Source organism: Mytilus edulis, chromosome 12 (genome assembly GCF_963676685.1).
Source record: "Mytilus edulis chromosome 12, xbMytEdul2.2, whole genome shotgun sequence".
NCBI classification, from domain to species: domain Eukaryota; kingdom Metazoa; phylum Mollusca; class Bivalvia; order Mytilida; family Mytilidae; genus Mytilus; species Mytilus edulis.
Window position 1 is genome coordinate 40,441,930 of NC_092355.1, and position 22,322 is coordinate 40,464,251.

The window sequence follows — 22,322 nt, forward strand, 5'->3', positions numbered from 1 at the left end:
AACCAAGTAATTCTGTTCAAATTTGATCCACAACTTTGATTTTGGATAGCAACGACATTCAAATTAGGAGAGGACACTTAGTTCCATCAGGGGACTTCGGTGGCCAAGTGTATAAGTAGTTCAACTATTGTAACCACTCGTCAGTCAACATTGGAATTGCCTCTTGGCATCTGACTTAGGTTTTTCATTATATAAACAAAACAATTATCATAACTTAATAATTCTATTGAACAATAATGCGGCTTAACATTTTCTGTGCGGTGTTCCATAATTGCTTACCACTATTTCAATAAAACTCTTTTGTAAAGTACATAACAATTGCACTCGACTCCAATCTCAATTGACCTGGATTATCAGTTTTTCTATCGAAGGTCAGTGTTTTTCTCCGGGCATTCGTCTTCCTTCACCAAGAAAAACTGGCTACCATGAAAAAGCCCAAAAGTGGTGCTTGAAAGTAGCGCTAAACCACCAACAATCAATCATTAGGTGCATGATGTATTTATGATATGTGAGACAGTTTATGAGATCCTGCCTTCATGTATGTGACGGAAGTGTTTAACGACCTTGGCTGGCCTAACAGCTCCTGCACGGTTGGTTTTGATGCCCAAAGGCGTTTGGAAAGCGATTAAATATTTTAATGCGCGACGATGGATAGTTGGAACAGGACGACCGCCATTTTGTTTTTAATATCTTTTGGTTTGTTGACTATTTTTGTATTGTTTACTGCCTTCTTAACAGCTTCTTTCAGGGCCAGATTGGTCAGCTTGGCAGGCCGCGTACCACGATGACGGAGTACTGATCGACAAGTCTCGAACGAAGTAATAACGTTGACAGGAAGCATTATCAGGACCACAGTCGTGAGACAGTGAAATTGCGGTCCATTATCTAACACCTATAATACAGGCCTCGGACGTCAGTCGGCATTACACTCCCCCATCCATAATGGATTTTTGGAGTGTATGCTGTCGCGTGTTATTATGTGGATAAAGAGTAACGTAGTCTGTACAGCATGAGATTGGTTTCCGTCATCGAAAGTAGTAAGTCGTTGATCCATCAATCAGTAAAGAAGACCTGACCCAGCACGTCCGTTCAGTTGTTATGACTTAGACGTGACTGAGATTCATGTACTTCTTGTATGGTTCTATTTACTTACTTGCAAATTCTTCTAGATTGTACGGCTATTGGCACACCCCTCCCCTAAAGGCGGTTACAGATCTAGAATAGAGGGTAAGCACTATTTCATCGCAAAAACAAATTCTCCCGCTTCTCATAATTAATATTATTCAGATTTTGAGTTCGAAATTGTCCAAAAAAGTTCTATAATTTTCTGGAATAACGCCCCTTTCTTTTTCAAATTTAAGACCAATCCTTGCAATCAGGGTCTTCATCAATATAAATGATAAAATAATGAAAATCGAACTCCTTTGGGACAATCAAATTGTGTGATACATCTTATTTATGTATATATGCTAAGCCATAAGCCAGAACCTAGCGACAAGTATAGTTATCCCTCCTTGAACGTGTCGATTTCGCCACTGATATTTTTTTTGTTTGCAATAAGTGTGGACACAGATCGGAGTGTTCTATTTGTTTTTTTGTGTGTCATACAGTTCTATGTTAAATTGTGTTCCAAAGTGACGGCCACTCTGAACATCGGATCTGTACCAATTACTTAAAAATAGAAGTGTTGTTTATTCCATATTTGGTTTTAATATCCAAGACTGTCATGAAGCAGATAGTTTTGTATGGATAACCAAGTGATTCTGTTCAAATTTGAGTCACAACTGTGCTTTTTGATAGCATCAAAATTCAAAATAAGGAGAATCACATTAGGTGCATTTCTGCATGAAGTGATTTCAATATGCGAGACAGTGTCAGCGAACCTGCATGTATATATAACAAAGAAGATGTAGTTTTATTGCCAATGAAATAACTCTCCACAAGAGACCAAACTGACAGAAATTAACAACTATGGATCACCGTACGGCCTTCAACAATTAGAAAGCCCATACCATGGTTTGGAAGTATGATTGATTCGAGAGCTTATAGATAAACCTATACTAGTTGATCAGTTGATGGCAGAACTGTCAATCGGTGAGGTTATATTTGTAAGAAGGGTGGTATATACATGTACATGAAAAGCATTAGTTATTGTTAAAGATTTCAAGATTTACAGTTCTGAGTGATGGCAATACATGGCCTGACGCTAAGGGCTAGACAATATAGAAAGTACATTTTTGTGTTATTTTGATGATATTTCTTTTAAAGTATCTCCAGACACTCGAAGGTTTGATTGAAGTTCTAAAAAAGAAAATTTCACGATGGAAATAGTAATAAAACGATTAATCCCTAATGAATATAGTTGATTAAAATGGAGAATGGAAATTGAGAATGTGACAAACAGACAACAATCCGAACGGAGAGCAGAAATCAGTCAAAGGCCACCAATGGGTCTTCAATACAGTGTTAAAATCCCGTACCGGAGGCGTGCTTCAGCTGGTCCCTAACCAAAGATGTATACCAGTTCAGTGATATTGGATATCATACTAAACTCCAAAATATATAAAAGAACCAAAAATTTAAAATCATACAAGACTATCAAAGGTCAGAGGCTCCTGGCTTGTGACAAAAATGCAGAACATGTTTTTTGAGATTTCAACTCTCCACTATACCTCTACGCGATGTAGAATAAAACAAACACACAACAATACGGACAGTGAAATTGAGTTAAACAAAAATTCAGTTTAAAATAAGTCTATGAAAAATGTATTGCAAAATTATTCACGTTTCAAGTATTTCGTTAGATCCAAAAAATTATGAAGTAAAACCTGTATGATACAATTTGTTGTGAAATTAAAAAAAATACCAGAGCTGTAATAAACAATTTCATTTACTCAAAATTAACAAATGAATGATATAAAGTTAAACAATGAAATCATATTTTTATATAGATATAATTGTAGTTTTAGAAATTGACTAGGCCGGATAAGATTATTTTTTTCAGAAACAAATACATGTAGAGAAATTGATGACATATAAAAGCTATCTATGTTACATTTGCATGACGCGGAAGGCTTCCGAAGAACGCCCTTTTAATTAAAGAGCAAAATATGCAATAAAGGTACAATTACAGCCATTTTTAGTAAACAAGTACCCTGTAAGTCTTTATTATAAGCAGCCATTCCAAACATAACATCACATACTAGTTTTGCATTTGGTTTTGTTTGGTATGGATAATAGATGATATTGAGTGGTTTTAGGTTTAATAATTTGACTTTGTATCAAATTCCAGAATGTTACGTTATATATCAGTCATGTATATGCATATGGAAAACACATTGTCTAGTGTTTCTTTTATTAACTACTATCCATATCTACGTTAAGTCAGGTCAATGATTATACTGAATAAACATGCTGTATTTATTCTGTCGAAGAACTACATAATATTTCGGGCTTGTGAATCTTAACATCCCTTATTGTTCGGATGAATTTATTCTGACGTGCTTTGTCTGAAGACAGTGTTGACTCGTGCGCTACTATTTTTGACATTTGGCCTGTTTTGTCTGTTTGTTTTATTCACACAACGTGTTCAGTAAATGGATTCTTGTGCGGGTGTCACGTTGTTGGGAATTTGACTAGCTTTAAAGTCAGCTTGAATCCACCATGTTGTATTGCTTAATCTTTAGTTTTCTATGTTGTGTCTTGTGTGTACTATTATTTGTCTGTTTGTCTTTTCTTTTTTAGTCATGACTTTGTCAGTTTATTTCTGATCTATGAGTTTGAATGTCCCTCTGTTATCTTTCGCTCATCTCCTACATAAGAAGTTCCCTGTTCTAAGTCTGGAAAAAGAAACTTGTAATCAATTCGTTTGATGTGTTTGAGATTTTTATTTTGCCATTTGCTTAGGGACTTTCCGTTTAGAATTTTCCTAGAAGTTCGGTAATTTTTTTATTTTACTCTTTAACATGTCTATCAACCATAACCATTGACACAATACTCTTAGTGGTATATAATTAAACTCATCATAGATACCAGGACTAAATTTTGTATATACGTCATGTACGTTAGACGCGCGTTTCGTCTACAAAAGACTCATCAGTAACGCTCGAATCCAAAAGAGTTAAAAAGGCCAAAATAAAGTACGAAGTTGAAGAGCATTGAAGACCAAAATTCCTAAACGCTTTGCCAAATACAGCTAAGGTTATCTATGCCTGGGGTAGAAAAGCCTTAGTATTTCAAAAAATTCAAAATTTTGTAAACAGTAAATTTATAAATATAACCATATCAATGATAATTCATGTCCACTCAAACATTGTCAAAAGTGCACACTATTTTCCTTTGTATTATTTTAGATATATTTTGATGACGTGGCATTTACATTAACTCTTATTATTGCTACTGTTTATATTTAAAAAAAAAGTATGAACTATCTGTGTACTTCAAAAAGTCATGTCATGTTTATTTGTAACCGTCTTTAAATCAGTCAACGTCGAAATGGTTTTAAAACTGGATCTGCAGGTGTGTTTTTTTCCATCTCGGGTTATTCTTCATTGATGAGAAATTTTATCCTACAAATGTAATACCCAGACACTTTTCTTTGTTGTAAGTCTCATAAAGGTGTCCGTTTCCAGCCATGTAGAAATGTTCGTGTCTAATATAGTAACTATACTATTATTTGTGAAATAAAATTACTGGCATTTTTTTAAAACTATCTAATTGTCATTATTATATTACCAAGTATTTAAAGAATTTTATTTTCTCAAAGGCTTTAGTTGTGTGGAATCACGCAAAATTGTCATCTTATCTTGATCATAAGAAGTCGAGCTGAATACAAATGAAATTATATGATTTGAAAATGTAACCCCATCTTTTTTACTTGGTATTATTTAAGAAATTTAACCACTTTTTACGACGTGATATTTATTTTCCTGCTATGATCGTATTGCAGATTTTAGTGTTCAGTGTATAGTGTTTCCCGTAATACACACAAAGGACAAGGTAACTTAATTGACAAAGAGCATCTAGAGCGCGCAAACATTTATAAAAAGGGGCACCTAGGGTGTATGGAAAATAAATAAAAAGGCACCTGCAGTATGCTACAGAAAACTAACAGGTAACCAGTTCAATAAGCACTATGTGGAACATTAGTCGTATTTTAACCTTATTTAGAAATTATTGTACATATTGTTGATGTTGGTTTGAAGTTAATTTTTATCTTATTTAAATTGTTATTTAAAAATAAGGAGTTTTATAAATATAGATATATATATATTATGGAACATAAGATGATATGTTGATGCAATACTACATCGCATATAAAAAAAGATATGGTATGATTGCCAATGAGACAACTGTTCACAAGAGACCAAAATGACACAGACATTAACAACTATAGGTCAACGTACGGCCTTCAACAATGAGCAAAGTTCATATCGCATAGTCAGCTATTAAAGGCCCAGATATGCCAATGTAAAATAATTCAAACAAGAAAACTAACGGCTTTGTTTATATATAAAAAAAAAATGAACGAAAAACAAATTTGTAACACATAAACAAACGGCAACCACTAAATTACAGGCTCCTGACTTGGGACAGGCACATTCATAAATAGTGTGGCGGGGTTAAACATGTTGGCGGGATCCCAGCCCTCCCCTTAACCGTGGACAGTGGTATAAGAGTACAACTTAAGAACGAACCATAAAAATCAGTTCAAAAAGGCTAAGCTCATCAGATAAGTTATTAACATTTACTTTTTTTCTCTATAATTGTTAAAAATATCATTTGCTTAGTGATCCTATATAAGGAAGATTATTAATACAAGAAGAAAAAACAGGAAGTGGTGCTGTGTAGACATTCTCTATCAAATATCTAGACTAGTATTTATTTAATTATCTACAATCCCATAACTATCATAAACAGAGGTATTAACTTTATTCTATTGTCAGTTGATAAGAGTGTTACACAATCAGGTAATACTTTTACAGGAATTGCCGACAGGGATGGAATTTGATTTTTTTTTTAAAGGCTTCTATGAGGGCGTTTTCTAGAAACAACGTCATCCAAAGAAAAAAGGGCATGACGTCTGTCAATGCTTAACATGCTTGGGGGAAATACTAAGTGTAACAATGGTCTTTGTGAACCTCTTATCCATTATTAATCCTGCTCATTTTATTGAAAAATGTGTTCTTTATATGTTATAAGTACAAATGTCATGTGATGTTTATTTTCAAATCTTCTTTAAATCAGTCAACGAAGAAATGATTCAAAAACTTGATATGATTGTGTTTTTTCTCATCTTGGGTTATTTTAAATTGATGAGACATTTGATCCTAGAAATTTAATACTCAGACACTTTTATATCTAATTGTTAAACATTATATGACTATAAGTATAAAATTACTTTCTTAAAGGCTCCTGTTCGTGGTATTAACGCGAATTTGCTCTCTCATCTTGATCATAAGAAGTCGTATGGAATACAAATGAAGTTATATAACGTCGCTGGGCTTCTAAAATGTCGTATATGACTTTTTTGGCTAAAATACTTTTTGAGACCAAAGGTCTGGGTGGGAGAAAATCTTTGGTATCACAAAATAGCATACAGTTAGATATCAAAATGTGTGAAATAAGACATATTACAAAATTGGCAATGTCAGTTTTTTGTAAAGTTTGCTTCCAAAATGTTGTATGAAAACTTGAAAATCGTTGTAGAATGGCTTTGAGAAAAAATAATTGTACATTTCTTTATAATCCAGAAATGTAAAAGTTTTTATTTTAGTTTAGAATTAATGAAATTACATTATCCGAGAATCAGAAGTTAAAAATTAACAATGAGGGTTTTTGCTTGTAATAGAGCTGTCTTCTTATTTCATTATATTAATGTTCTATGTCTTTAAATGTATTTTTATAATTGTTGTCATTTGGTATCTTGCACAGATTTGCATCATACATAATCTTCTTTTATATATGGTTATATAAATGTTCGGCACTTCAATAATATTTTGATCATAAAATATAATAAAAAGTAAAAACTGTTAAATTGTCCAACGAAAAAAATTCATTTGTAATAGAAACATTAGACAATCTCAGGTTATTGAACACAGGGATCAAATATATTTTAAAATATAAAAATCAGCCCTTAATTTCGAAGATGGGAATTAAGTATTGAAATATCTGCAAATAGATTTAATATTGTAAGCAGGATAAAATTTAGAATGCAAATTTGGAATGTGTCAACGAGATAACAACCCGACCATAGAGTCGACAACAGCCAAAGTCTACCATTGGGTCTTCAATGCAACGAGAAACTCCTACCCCCAAGGAGTCCTCCAGCTGGCCCCCAAACAAATATATATACTAGTTCAATGATAATGGACGTCATACCGAACTCCGAATTATTCACAAGAAACTAAAATTAAAAATCATACAAGACAAAACAAAGGCCAGAGGCTCCTGACTTGGAACAGGTTCAAATTACGGTGGGGTAAAAGATGTTTAATTTGCTGTGGCTATGAGTGGAAAATAACACTGTATAAATATGAGACCAACTAGGCAATTATTCAACTTGGTATGTTGTTTCCATTTTCATTATATAAATGTAAAAGTTTTTATTTTAGTTTAGAATTAATGAAATTACATTATCCGAGAATCAGAAGTTAAAAATTAACAATGAGGGTTTTTGCTTGTAATAGAGCTGTCTTCTTATTTCATTATATTAATGTTCTATGTCTTTAAATGTATTTTTATAATTGTTGTCATTTGGTATCTTGCACAGATTTGCATCATACATAATCTTCTTTTATATATGGTTATATAAATGTTCGGCACTACAATAATATTTTGATCATAAAATATAATAAAAAGTAAAAACTGTTAAATTGTCCAACGAAAAAAATTCATTTGTAATATAAACATTAGACAATCTCAGGTTATTGAACACAGGGATCAAATATATTTTAAAATATAAAAATCAGCCCTCAATTTTGAAGATGGGAATTAAGTATTGAAATATCTGCAAATAGATTTAATATTGTAAGCAGGATAAAATTTAGAATGCAAATTTGGAATGTGTCAACGAGATAATAACCCGACCATAGAGCAGACAACAGCCAAAGTCTACCATTGGGTCTTCAATGCAACGAGAAACTCCCTCACCCAAAGGAGTCCTTCAGCTTGCCCCTAAACAAATATATATACAAGTTCAATGATAATGGACGTCATACCGAACTCCGAATTATTCACAAGAAACTAAAATTAAAAATCATACATGACAAAACAAATGCCAGAGGCTGACTTGGAACAGGTTCAAATTACGGCGGGGTTAAAGATGTTTAACTTGCTGTGGCTATGAGTGGAAAATAACACTGTATAAAGTTGAGACCAATTAGGCAATTATTCAACTTGGTATGTTGTTTCCATTTTCATTAAATATGAAAAATACATTGTCTAGTGTTATGTTTCTTTTATTTACTTCTATACATATCTACGTTTAGTCAGGGCAATGATTATAAGGGTATTTATTCTTTCAAAGAATTACACAATATTTCTGGCTTGTGAATCTTAACCTTTCTGTTCGGATGAATTTATGCCTTTGTGCTTTGTCTGTGTTGATTGCTGCGCCCCTATTTTTTTTACATTTTGTCTGTTTTGTCTGTTTGTTTTATTCACACAACGTGTTCAGTAAATTGAGGCTGTGCCGGTGTCACGTGGTTTAGGAATCTGTCTAGCTTTATAGTCGGCTTGATTCCAGCATGTCGTATTGCTTAATCTTTTGTTTGAAAAAAAATGAACTACGAGCACACGTGTGTCTAACCCTTTGACGAAGCCTGCATTGTGGATGTTTTACACTAAACACATTTTTTATAATTCATATAACGTGTATAACGAAACAAATAAAACAGTGTCATATTATGTTTAATTCGAATGAAATATCTGTTTACACCGTTATTGATACTTAATATACTTTTTTCACATGCTTAATTTATCCCTTTTCTCAAGCTATAATTCTTTAAAAAAAAAAAAAAAAGTGTGTCATGGAGTGCTTTATCAAAAAGTGCAGTGGTGTAGATTGGACTTTAAACTTAAAATTGGTTGTTATTGAAAGGTTTGTTAAACATTACTAATATGTGAATATTTGAAGTATTTTATAAAAAGCTTGCGGTAAGACGATTTCTTTTTCTCTTCGTTAACATACTTTGTCTTCAACAGTTTGTCACTGAACACTTTACAATTACTTGATTTACATTTGAAAGCGTTATGTTATTTCACTAAAAATTAAAGCAAAAGGAAATGCTAATAGAGGTCGGTCATTTAAAGACGTATCAACCGTATCATATACGTTGACGTATCCGCATCTACAGATATACCAAAACAGTATATGATCCCCAGCTTTAATTGTATATACTTTCAATAATGCAAATGGGCGACTGATTAATTTCTAATCCGGAAATTAAAAAAAAAAATAAGGAAATATGGAGATTTTGTGGAATATGTAACCCGACTTTTAAAGATATTCCGGATATATATTTGGAGCAGTTAACGGGCATAATAGGAGTGAATACGGTAAAATCGTTTTTTGTGTATGAACTATTTCTAACGTAGAACCAAATTGTTAATTGACAAATAGAGTGATACTCGGTACTTTTCTATTACCTTTTATGACAAAGGGTTTTGTACGATATTCGTATACCTATCCTACATTGATTCCCTTTTAAGGGCATGTAAAAGTAGTTGATAGAACCCCTGATTGTTTTTACAAAATAGCACTATCACAAATATTGAAAGTGCATGTTTGATTGTTTCGAAGAGATTCAGATTAGGTTTTGTTTAAATGAAGCATGGTCTTATTAATAAGCTCGAGATCACATAATATTTTTTGATATATCTGCAGATGCGTATTAGAGGATGGTCATTTAGAGACGTTTCAACCGTATCATATACGTTGACGTATCCGCATCCGCAAAACAGTTTTTGTTCCCCAGCTTTAATTTTATGTACTTTCAATAATGCAAAAAGACAACTGATTAATTTCTAATGCCAAAAATAACAAAACAATTAGGAAATATCGAGGAACATGTAATTTGACTTTTAAAGATATTCTGGATATTTTTATCAGTTTACAGGCATGAATACGGTAAAATCGTTTGTTTGAGTATTAACTTGTGCTCACTTTTCATAAGAGGGGGCCCACTGACTGCCTAAGAAGGGGCCCACTCCAGTCATGCTACAGTGATTCCCTATAAGTGAGCTTTATTAAAACGACAAAAATTATTATATAAGATACTCAAACGTTTGTTTGTTTGTGTGGAATTGAATTGCAATGATTCAAATATTGTAGTCATTTTAATGGAAATTATGAACCATCGTTTGATATACATCCTTTTTGTTCATCAGAATGCATTGTTTTTTTAAATGTTATGTATAAGCATGATAAGAGTACATATTGTAACTAACACAGGTACAGAAATGATAACTTAAAAAAAACAAAGAAAGTTTTAAAGTAAGAATAAATCTATTTATTTTACTTTAATTCTAATTACTTGTAAGAAGAATTCAGTTTTTTCGAGTTACCGGAATTGATCAGTTTATGATAAAGAGATTCAAAGAATTCCATTAAATCCGTCAAATATTATGGCGTCTTTAGAGCATGGGGTAATCATAATCAGTAATCGTATTCAGCTGTAATTGATTATATTTTGCAGTGTAATCGTATAAAATCAGTAATCATGCCATTTCTGATTACAAGTAGTAGTATTGTAAGGAATTACATTACAAAAAACAAGTGTTTTCATGATTACTTTAAGATTACTTCGACATGATAACTTGCTGATTACAAATCTTTGAAAATAGTTTCTGATAGACAATAAGAAAATAAAAAAATGTAAAGCACAAATGACAAATCATTGAGCTAATATTCTCTATGATGGGACTCTGTTTAATGTGATAAATTGTATCACCTATATATATAACAAGTTTTTAAACCAAGCGTTCTATTTAGTTAACAGTTATATCTTTTATATAGAGAGAGGTTACTTGTCTATAGCAATGATATCAAATTACACATGTTACACTGTTCTTGTCTAAAAAAAACATATGACTTTACAAAAAATCACCAAGATTAGCTCTTTTGTGCGGATAAAAAGTTATAAGAAATCGATATTTCAATATACAAAGTAAAGATAAGTGATCCAAAGAAACCATGATTACTTTAAAGAAAAGTGATATAAAGTAATCAAATACATTTGAAATAAGGTGTACTTGTACCGTAATCGATTACATGTTATTGCAAAGAAATTGTAATTCAATCAATTACATTTTAAAGTAATTGACCTCATCCCTGCTTTAGAGCTGTCAATCATTCACAGATTGATATACAATTGCTTCTTGGTACACTTATAGTCACTAAGACAGTGTTAATATGACCATCTTAAAGGCTATATGTATGTGATATGCCTTTTGAAATGGATGTTATGATGTTATGATGTAATGCAAGGTCCTTTTTTAATATATAACTTTGAGGGAAAAACCATTTACAAAAGAGAATAGTGCTCTAACATTTTGGTAGTAATAAACAGCTTCAGTTGAAATCAGTTCTAAAATCTATAAAAGTCTACCAGGACCGTTAGAACTTCATTTGTATTATACTTTAGTTCTCATAACAACAGTATATCAAAGAAAGAGGTCTACCCGAGAATGGATTTAGATGTGCAAAGCCTTAACACGGTTCAATGTACTAACATATGCAATCGCAATCTTTTAAATTCTATTTCATCACAGTCCTTAATTATTCTAGTGGGTACTAATTGTGAATCACTACTGGCCAACTTGTTTTTCTACTCCTATGAAGTAGATTTCAAAGAAATAAAACTAAAGTTTTAGAGAAGTCAGAACTGATTATAACTGTAGCTGTTTATTACAACCAACACTTCTGTCCTTTAGTATATGGTTTCGTAATGCAAAGGCGAGGACAAAAATGTGAGGTTATATCTATCATCTAGGGTGATAGTAGACAAGAATCTAGGGTTACCTGATTGCCCCTTTGTAAAGATGAATGTAACGCCAGGACCAGAGGTCAGTAAAATAAAAGTTGATGTATGACAGTACAAATTTTTGTTTAAGTGCTGTCCTAATAGTAATATATAATTCTAGGACTTAAGGTCATTCCTTTCTCTGCCATAGAGTTATTCCCTGATTTTTATATTCAACATAAGAACCTGATGTATTGAAACTATTTATAGACATAATTAATACATGTAGAAAGCCCGACGTCTTTCCATCATTTTGAAATGAAGATATTACCTCTTTATAGTATGGGTGGTATTGCAAGGATCTGAAGTCTTTAATTTTGTTATATGGCATTGTACCAAAATGACATTTGTTTCCTTTTTCTATGATGGTATCGTACAAGGGCATATGGTACCACATATGTGATAGATGATGCATACAAAATATCGTAGCCCCTTTTAAATTGAATGATGTCAAACAAGTACGTGATGTACCACTGCATGCATGTGAATGTAGTAGAATATATCACATAAACAGTAAGTGCACCCTTTACAAAGGGTAGATTTTGACCCCCTCATTCAATAGCCTTATTTAGCATGTGTTACTCCCTATAAATAGGGTGATATTGGATATCGGATTAAAATATAGCATAACCTATAACTGATTTGACTAATCTTTTTCAAAATTTTATATTAGGGAAAATTAAAAACACTTGACAATAGCTGTGTGCACCGTTTGTAGCATTGAAAACGCTACAAACTCCTCAGAGTCTGAATTGACCAGTTTTTGTGCTCAACCAGTAAAATCGAGCACACATTTTACTCGACTAGTCTCGACATTGTCTCGACTGTACTTAACTGTACTTAAGTGTACTCGACTAGGTCTCGACTTTACTTATTTAGTCTGATTCAGTACTTGATGATCTTTGTGTAGTCTGAAATGGTCTTGACCAAGGCTCGACCTGTCTCGACCTGTCTCGACCTGTCTCGACTAGTCTCGACTCAGTCTCAACCAGTCTCGATCTGTCTCGACTAGTCTTGACCTTCAAATTTAGTTTGTTTGACTGGTGTAAATCAGCCCATCTAACTAAATTAAATATTGATCTTACAAAATTCAAGCCTATTAGGTTGTTTGATTTATTGCTGTGAAATGAAAGAATTTAATTTTACAATATGTAAAAATAAAAATTATTATATAAAAATTCAGATAGGCATCTTTCATTTTTTTTATAACTTTTTCAAATCAACTTGGATTTTCATCAAACTATGCAGATATCTTAGATATATATCAAGCTTACTGAATCCCATTTCATTTAGTTTTTTGTTGTATTGCTGTAAAATTTAAGAATTAAAGTAATCTTGGTAAAAAAAGCTAGAATTTGCAAATTGGACAAAATCTAAGAGAGTGGAAGCCAGATATCCCTGAGTAAAACCACACACCTTCAATAGGAAAACTGACGATCATTCTCAATTAAGTCTAGAAACGAGTGCACGAGAGGGGTTCGAACTCACAACCGGTGTGCAGGATGAATTGTAAATTACACTATGCAAATAATAAATTAGCAAATTTTAATATCATTGTATTTAATGTTGTCACTATTTATGGAAGTATTCAGTTGTCATGGATTATATCTTGTACATCCATAGATATAGGAAGATGTGGTGTAAGTGCCAATGAGACAACTCTCCATACAAATAACAATTTAAAAAGTAAACCATTATAGGTTAAAGTACGGCCTTCAACACGGAGCCTTGGCTCACACCAAACAACAAGCTATAAAGGGCCCCAAAATTACTAGTGTAAAACCATTCAAACGGGATCCAGCTTTTTTGTTGTTGTGCTATGGTAATTTTTTGCCTTCTGATCTTTCATTTTTGATTATGTGCTTTGTCTTGATGCCTTTTTGTCTGTCTTTGTTGTGTTTTTTTGGTTTTTATGTAGTTTTTAAGAACATATCACACTGTTGACTGGCGTACTGTTTTTTTTTAATGTTTACCTTTTTATGTCTGTTTTGGGTTTTGTCCACACATCATTGTCAATATAATATAAAATTGAATGCAACTTTAATAGAAAAGAGAGACTTAAGTTACAAGAAGGACAGTCAAACTCAAAGATAGAAAATAAAATACAAAGCCATGGCTAAAAATCAAAAGACAAATAATAGAACAGCAGACATAACCTAGAAAACTTAAGACCAAGCAACAGAGATGTATAGAAGGTTTGCAAAAAGTTTTAATCCACTGTTTTCTATAAAGAAAATACTTGTACCAATGAAGAAATATGACATTTATTATCTATTTAGTTGTTGTGTTTAATCATTTTTATTTTGCCAGTTTCGTTTAGAGTTTTCCTCCAAGTTTTAAGTATTTTTGAAAGTTCACTTTTTCTAGAGTGTGAATTTGCTTATCTTATTGTATTTCAGGAAAAGAAGCTATTCGCAAAGCTAACAAAAAAAACTATGTAAACATGAAAATAAACAAACTATGTATTATGTACACATACTTTTGACTACCATTCACAAAATATATTAATTAACATGCAGAACCCTTCTCTACAGGTCGTTTGCGTATAGCTGATGGCTACGCTATGCATCAAGGACGACTCGAAGTTCATTATAAAGGTGAATGGGGAACAGTTTGTGATAATCACTTTGATGATATCGATGCAGAAGTAGCATGTAGACAGCTCGGATATTGGTATGTACTATACTGAACCACATTAAAAACGCAACACTCATTTTGTTGATTTTTTTTAACCAAATCTTTTTTGATTCTCTTACAACTTTTCATGCGTATCATACTTCTTTCTCTTTACAAAAAATCAAGATCTGATATACCTGAGGTTATTAAACATACCGAATTTTTGAAGTCGCACGAATTTCTTAAAGCGAAAATTTGGACCCATGAAAGATTTTTCAGGTTTTTTTTTGTTGCTTTGTGACACAGTTCTTCCAATCCTTTGTCTCACTTAAATCACTTAAAATATGTTGCATCTCCAAATTGCCAAGACTGAAAAATAAAAACAAAATGCATTAGCCCTTAAGACTACTGCAAACATGAAAACATAAACGTGATGCAACCATACTGTATGACTTCAGAAACTCGTCTTACTGTTCTTCCGTTCACGATACAAGTAGACCAGATTTGTTGCTGGCCATCAATAGACAAATTAACGTGTAGTGACAATGAAACGTCTTTTGCCAGACATGTTTACGGTCGCAATGTCAACTGCTAATTACATTGTCGAGTGCCATTGTGTACAGATTCATATCACAATGTTTCAATCATCTGAATTGCCAAAGAATCGATTGAAGGAAAACATTTAAAGCCATCAAGTTCAGACCGCATAATTGCAAAAACCAATTAATGGGTTGAACAAATGCAAAATCAGAAGGTGTAAAACAGAACCAAAAACAATGTCAGACAGAATTTGTTTACCTTTCTGATAAACAATTTGGCGTTCGTAAACGGCAGTTATTGCTTTTTCACGGTGACACATTCATTCAAATATAACAAAACAAATAGTCTAGTAGTGCGTTTCTCAATTTGGTCAGTATATGATTAAAGCCCATGACACAAGATATTTCAAATCAGTTATGCTATCTCTATTTGTACAAAAATCAACTAAGATCAGTGTGAAGCCCAATACTTAACGATTATAAAGTCTTATCTGACATCAGAATTTGACAACAAATGATTTTAAACAATTTATTAATTCAAGAGCCTAAAACAAAAACAGTTAATCAGCGGTACAATACGACTATTAAAGCCTTTTAAATGAATATTAGAACAAAAAAAAAAGAAAAGAATTGTATCAAATTTGGTTCAGTTGCACTTTTCAGAGATGACAAAACATGGCTTTTGTTTTATTATATTACAACAATTATAAAAGTCGCTTCACTTTAAAAACATGATATTTTGGTTTAGTTCGTGTCATCACTTTATGACGTTTCATAATAATGTAATGCATTTCATTGCGTATGTTAATTCATTCATTGGAAGGACAAAGTGGTTCATTACTTGTCTAAATGAGAACTATGACCACTTTAGAGTCAATTTAGAAACGAAAATTTATCTTTTATGCATAAGTAGCTGCAAAGCCGTCTTACAAATCACAAATCAAGTCGTGCCTTCATGCATAATCAATTTACTGAACGGAAAGCAATTAAACTCTAGCCCTGTATTTTTTATTCTATTTTTTTTTATAAATTTTAGTTCAGGAATTTTGCAACCCAAATTGCTGATAAGGGATGGTCACGGTCCGATTTGGATAAATGACGTCAATTGCTTGGGTTCAGAAACAAGATTACTGAATTGCATATACAATGCAGATACATCAAACTGTCGTCACTCTGAAGATGTTGGCATACATTGTTTTCTCAACTGTTCAACAGAGGATCAGGAAGATGAAGGTATGGTTTTGGTAAAAATAAACGTTCAAAACAACTGTAGCATGATCGTTATACTGATACATTTCCCAAATATTCAATTAAGTTACTCATCGATGTGTTGTAACATGTTAGCCATCCGATTGAATCCAAAAACTCTATTTTTTCCCTTACATTTTAAGATAGTATGTTGCAGTGCAAACAATTTATAGTTGATCGTGCGTTAATTAAAAACTTTAAGGTGTTTAAACAAAGATTTTATAAAAACCAGTGGTTATTATAATATTTGGTTTTTTTAATATGTTTTGTTAACCAGGGCGTTTTTCAAAATAGAAGTCATGGTAGTTATTTTAAATGTACTATACAAAAACGCCCTTTGACTTTTCGCGTAACTGTGGTTTTAATTTATACAGCATGTGCATGTTTTTTGTTGAATTAGAAAATGTAAGAGCTATTATATCTTTTGATATCATTAGGCTCTGTTTTATTGGTATTTCTGTTTGCAAATGTACTGAAACATTTTGGAATGGTTATAGAAATGAAGTTGGCAGTAAATGACAATGAATAAATTGAACATTTAAACAGACATATTTGAAAGGCAATGTATTTAAAAAGAAATGTATTTGAAAGGAAATGTATGTTAGGCCGTTATTCAAACATTGTCCAAATTATCATAACTTCTTAAATGGTCGAATGTTTTCAGAAAAAGAATTAAATGTATACCCAGTCTCTTTTTTTGTCAGAGCTGTTGATGTAACGTTCGATACAAAATTGAGTTAAAGTCTGGTTTGAACAAAATTATAGCTGATATTTGATTTGAACAAGAGTGGAACACGTGCATTATTTTCGAAAAAAAACTAAGGGGAACGGAGAAGTTAACAAACACATGTTTTTTTACTTATTAGTTAACTAATCGGAAGTGTAACGTTTGTCTGAATTCCACATGTAATTTGTGCCTTGTTATGATTTCGGTGTTGACATGTATATCAATAATGTGGTCATTTTTATAAATTTTCTATTAACGAAACTTTGAATTTTCGAAAAAATAAAAAATTTCTTATCCGAAGAATAGATTACCTTAGCCGTATTTGGCACAACTTTCTTGAATATTGGATCATCAATGCTCTTCAACTTTGAACTTGTTTGGCATTATACATATTTTGATATGAGCGTCATTGATGAGTCTTAAATAGACGAAACACGCCTCTTGCGTTCTAAATTAGGATCCTGGTACCTTTGATATCTATTATAGTCTTTTGTCCATGGATTGATGAGTTTTGAACAGCGGTATACTACTGTTGCCTTTATTTAGACGATAGAAGAACACCACGTATCGGAAGAGTTTAATCTTGGTCGGCTGATCACATTTTAAGGTGCTTGTGTACCATTATACTTTTTAAGATAAAAGCCAAAAGCTACAAAATGATAAAACTCATTGTGAAAAAAGTATAACTCATGTACAGAGCCAACTTGAAAGTTCAGCCTTGATGATTTGTTTCACATATCATGTCTTTGTAATCAGATTTGATATTTGATCTGGTATCTATATATCTACTATGATTTCAAGATAATCAGCGAAAACACAACAATGCAAAACAAAAGAAAAACATTGGCACAAGTTGAATGAAAAGTAATGAATCTTAGAATGATAAAAATAGCAGTAAAATTCATCAAAAATCGATAATGAGAAGTCGTCTGACGATTTAAAACGGTAAACACACGCTTTAGAAAATATTTTTTTATTCTAAAAAAAAAAAATGAATAAAATTTCACCAACATCTTATTTATTAGTATTGAACCAATATTGTCGATTAATCACAACTGATAGCAGGATTCCTTTTTTAATCAGTTATCATATTTGACACGTGTAAAGCGATTCACTGATTTTCCCCATATCAAAGAAAACAGTCACGTGTATAAAATATTGTTCTATAAAACTTGAAATACATGCATGAAATAACAAAATGTACCATAAAACGAAACCAAATTACACGTAACAGCACCGGATTTAGGCTTTAGTGGCATGTTATAAATCCTGTGTGCACTGCAATGTTCTTTGTAATGTGTTTCCATAGCAACTGTTATTGATATTTATTATGAATAATATTAGTTGTGTATCAAAACAATTCCTAATCAGTATGTTTTTACAAAGTTAAATAAAAAAAACTTTGAAATTGATGAATATAGCAGCATACTTCATTTATATCTGCACTTTGCAATTTCAAGTTTTCCAAATTTCAGAAAATTTTGAACAATTTTTTTTTTTAAACAACAAAAAACACATACTCAATTTTTTTCTTAGTAAAAGAGTGATATATGAAGATCATTTTGGAGGCATAACAATAAAATGTGATCTTGGAAAAAAAAAAAAATCACTTTGAAATTTGCTAAAAAATGTATTTTTCAGCAGTTTGAAAAAAATGCTAAATCGGCACTTTTCAAATACAATTTTGAATGTTTTGAATGGATTCAAGATAAAGTTTGTTTACTTATTTGTGTCATTCAAGACCTCTATTTACTCAGTATACCTATGATTTAGGCTAAAAGTTTATATTTGCTAAAAATAATTGAAGTTGGAAAATGATGGATTTGGAGATTTTGCTTCTCTGTTATTGGGCTTATATATATGGGACCTGTAACCATGGCAACAGAAACCCCAAAAATAAAAATCAAAGTTATTTTTGTTATCAGGGCATCATATGGACTTAATATTGAAAATATATTGGAAATCTGTGACATTGGTGTGAACAGTCCCATGGATTTCTTTGGTTTTTACAGAGAATGACTCTTAAGACTCCTTCGTAGCGTTTCGACGCACCTTTAAGTTATCAAATAGATATTGGTCATGATTTTCTAAAACTCAGAATTGTCAAGTAAATTTTAGACTCAATTCAAAATATTCAGAATATATCAAGCCATACTGAGAAAAAATAGGAATGTCGAAAGTATGTCGAGTAATTTCAAGGCAGAAATTTGTAAAGTTAAATTCATACAAATTTTATAAAAATGAGAATTTGTCAAGAATAATTAAAAATATAGTTCATACTTTTCGAGACGATTCATGAAAATTAGGATAAAAATATCATCTTTTTAGATTTTATGACTTTTGTAGTGTAACTGACTCTCAGTTATGAATTGTCCTTGCAGTTCGATATTTTTGTTTTTTTACTTATTTCTCATATTAAGGATATCCTGTATATTATATTCATTTTGTTAGCCAACTAACAAATGCATACGGTTGCTCAATGTATACTCGGATATAGTTCGGTATGATCATTTAACTGTTTATGGAAAAAACAGGCAAACATTTTAATTGAATTTTCTGTATTGCAAAAAACACTTTCTCCAACACAAAATGCAAATGAACTTGCAACATTTTGAAGATACAAAACAATAATGTGCAACATTTATAATAACATAGTTGATGTTTCGATAAAAGAAAAATATCATAGTCGCAAAATCAGGAAGGTCAATTATATCTGTTAAAGACACTATAACATAAAACTGTAATTTCAAATCCACAGGTGTCACACCGCATGATAACGTCATACATCCAACTAGTGATGTTGTAGTTGTTATAATTTGTGCTGCTGTTGCTATCATTGGTGCTGTAGTGTTGCTACTGGTGTACTGGTGCCGACGGCATCACTCTGGAAGACACTATGAAGAACCTAACAATCAATATCCAGCAAGAAATGGAAGACCCGTCGGAGTGTCTAACATGAATCATCTTTATGAAAGTATTCGTATCATAGAAGGTACTTCAAACTTGTCTCATTTAAATGGAGGATATATAGATGCAACTCATTGGGAATCTTCTTCTAGTGCAGACCTCCCACATATCTACCTCGAATTTTAACGGGACCGGAGATTCGAGCATGCCTGAATCAATAGTGATCAGAAATGCTCATTCGGACATGTCTGAAGCAAGTGTGATAAGAAATGCTCATCTGAATATGCATCAACCAAGTCTGACAGGAAATACTCATCCTGATAGGCCTGAATCAGTTCCATAGCAAAACATCACAATATTAAAAAAGTTTTTTAGTATTCATTTCACTTAGCTCGGTTATTGTACTTCCCGTTTTTATGCTAAAGTGAAACATATTTGTACTTGTTAGTTTGATATTTTGCAAATGTGCTTTGTCTATATGCCGTCTATATTTTTTTTGATACATCTAAAACGTGTCTTTGGACTTAAACATCCGTTTATCGTGAAATTGTACTATGGTACATAATTAAAATTATTACACTGTGCTGACTTTTCTTCTCTTATTTTGTTTTGCATTTTTAGCTATCATGTTTGTTTGATTATGTTCACACATTGTTGTTAATAAAATGGAATGTATAGCTACTAGCAAACACATAAGAGGTTTGACTATCTTTACAACAAGGTTTAATCCATCATTTTTTACATTACAAAACGCATATGAGCATTTGATTTTGAACCTTTCCTTTTGTATCTTTCCCGGAGTTCAGTATTTTTGTGTTTTTTTACTGTTTTTTCTTAACACTTATACTATCAAAACAGTTGGAAAGCGTTTCGAATACAGTCGAATATGGCGTTGTTCATAAGCAGTTAGCAAGTGGAAACAACAAAGAAAAGAGACGACCATGTTATTAATGGAATTTGACGAACTCCTCAGAGTTTTTTTTTATTACATTAGTGTTAATGGTTGATTTTTATTTTAATGTTTCTTAATCATTAATACATTCTTTATCTGTAGTGTAAAATTGACTTTTCTTCATAAACGTGTCGTCACATATTTCAAATGTCTTGAATAACTAGTTAGTACCATTCCACCTAAGATTCATGCAAAGGGTGATTCACTGGTAGTTGCAAAATTGGATCTTATGGGGTTCTATTGTTTCCTTTCAGGGAATAAGTGAAAAAAATGAAAAAAATATCACTGTTTTGCTATTTGGTTGCTATGGTAACCGTGCTGTCATAAAGTACCTAGTTATTTCGCCCTGAAAACCTGAAATTTGGCATATTTTCTTGATCTCTTTCACCCTAATTTCGAAGGAACTTGAAATATATAACAATATAATGTTGAAGTTGAAGACATGTTCTTAATATGTAAGTATATTAGGAGCGGGAAACAGTTCTTCAAATTATGTTTCCATGGCAACCAAATTACCAAATTTTGCATCCAGAAGAAAAATTGAAAATAATCGATTTTCAATATCAATTATCTCCCATGAACAGACTGATATTTAAAATCTGTTTTGAAGCATTTGTTCATTAGACCCTTGTCTAAAACATATAAAAAATAAACATTTGTAGCCTCCTATAGATTTTTTGTAAAAAAACATTTTTTACCCCTCTATTTCATGATTTTTGTGAATTTTCTAATTTTCTTGAATTCTGTTTTAGACAGCCTTTTCCATTGTTCCTTTTACATATATTGATCTATATTATGTTTTTATGTATATTTAATTATAGTATGCTTGTCAAAGTGCTATATTGTTAGGTGGGAGTGAATCTGATCTTGGTTCAGTATTCTACAGAAGGTCATTTGGACCCAAAATACTTAGTTTCACGATTTTTGCCGATTTCTTACTTTAGATGGACCCAAAACCGAAAGTAGTTGTTTCTTATGCGTATTTCAATAATGATAACGATCAGTAGTTATATGGCTGTGGGTTTGCACTATTTTTGCAAGTTCTATGCCTCTGAACTTCCTGTGTAAGATACAGATGTGAAGCCCACCCCTCCAGAAAAACGAGTTTTAGCAAATTTCAATTTTCCAAGTCCGTATTTTCTAAAATATCTTTTTTTGCTTATGATAATTGAAAAACATACCAAAACACAAAACTCAACATTGACCAATGAATCATGATAAACTGTTATCACAGAGATATGTCTCGCCTTTTTGTAATTTTGGCAATGAATTGTGCCAATTAATGCTAATACAATTGCAAACCAAATATC

General features: G+C 31.9%; 1 protein-coding gene across 1 annotated transcript in view; it reads left to right on the plus strand.

Annotated features, from left to right (window-relative positions):
* LOC139498465 (scavenger receptor cysteine-rich domain-containing protein DMBT1-like) overlaps positions 1 to 20,644 on the plus strand; it is a 56,712-nt gene extending 36,068 nt beyond the window's left edge. Inside the window, exons 16-18 of the mRNA XM_071286853.1 lie at positions 14,558 to 14,696; positions 16,215 to 16,411; positions 19,912 to 20,644. Coding sequence (XP_071142954.1) covers positions 14,558 to 14,696; positions 16,215 to 16,411; positions 19,912 to 20,246 — 671 coding nt within the window. The 3' untranslated portion in view covers positions 20,247 to 20,644. The remainder of the gene's footprint in view (positions 1 to 14,557; positions 14,697 to 16,214; positions 16,412 to 19,911) is intronic.
* Positions 20,645 to 22,322: the final 1,678 nt, after the last annotated feature.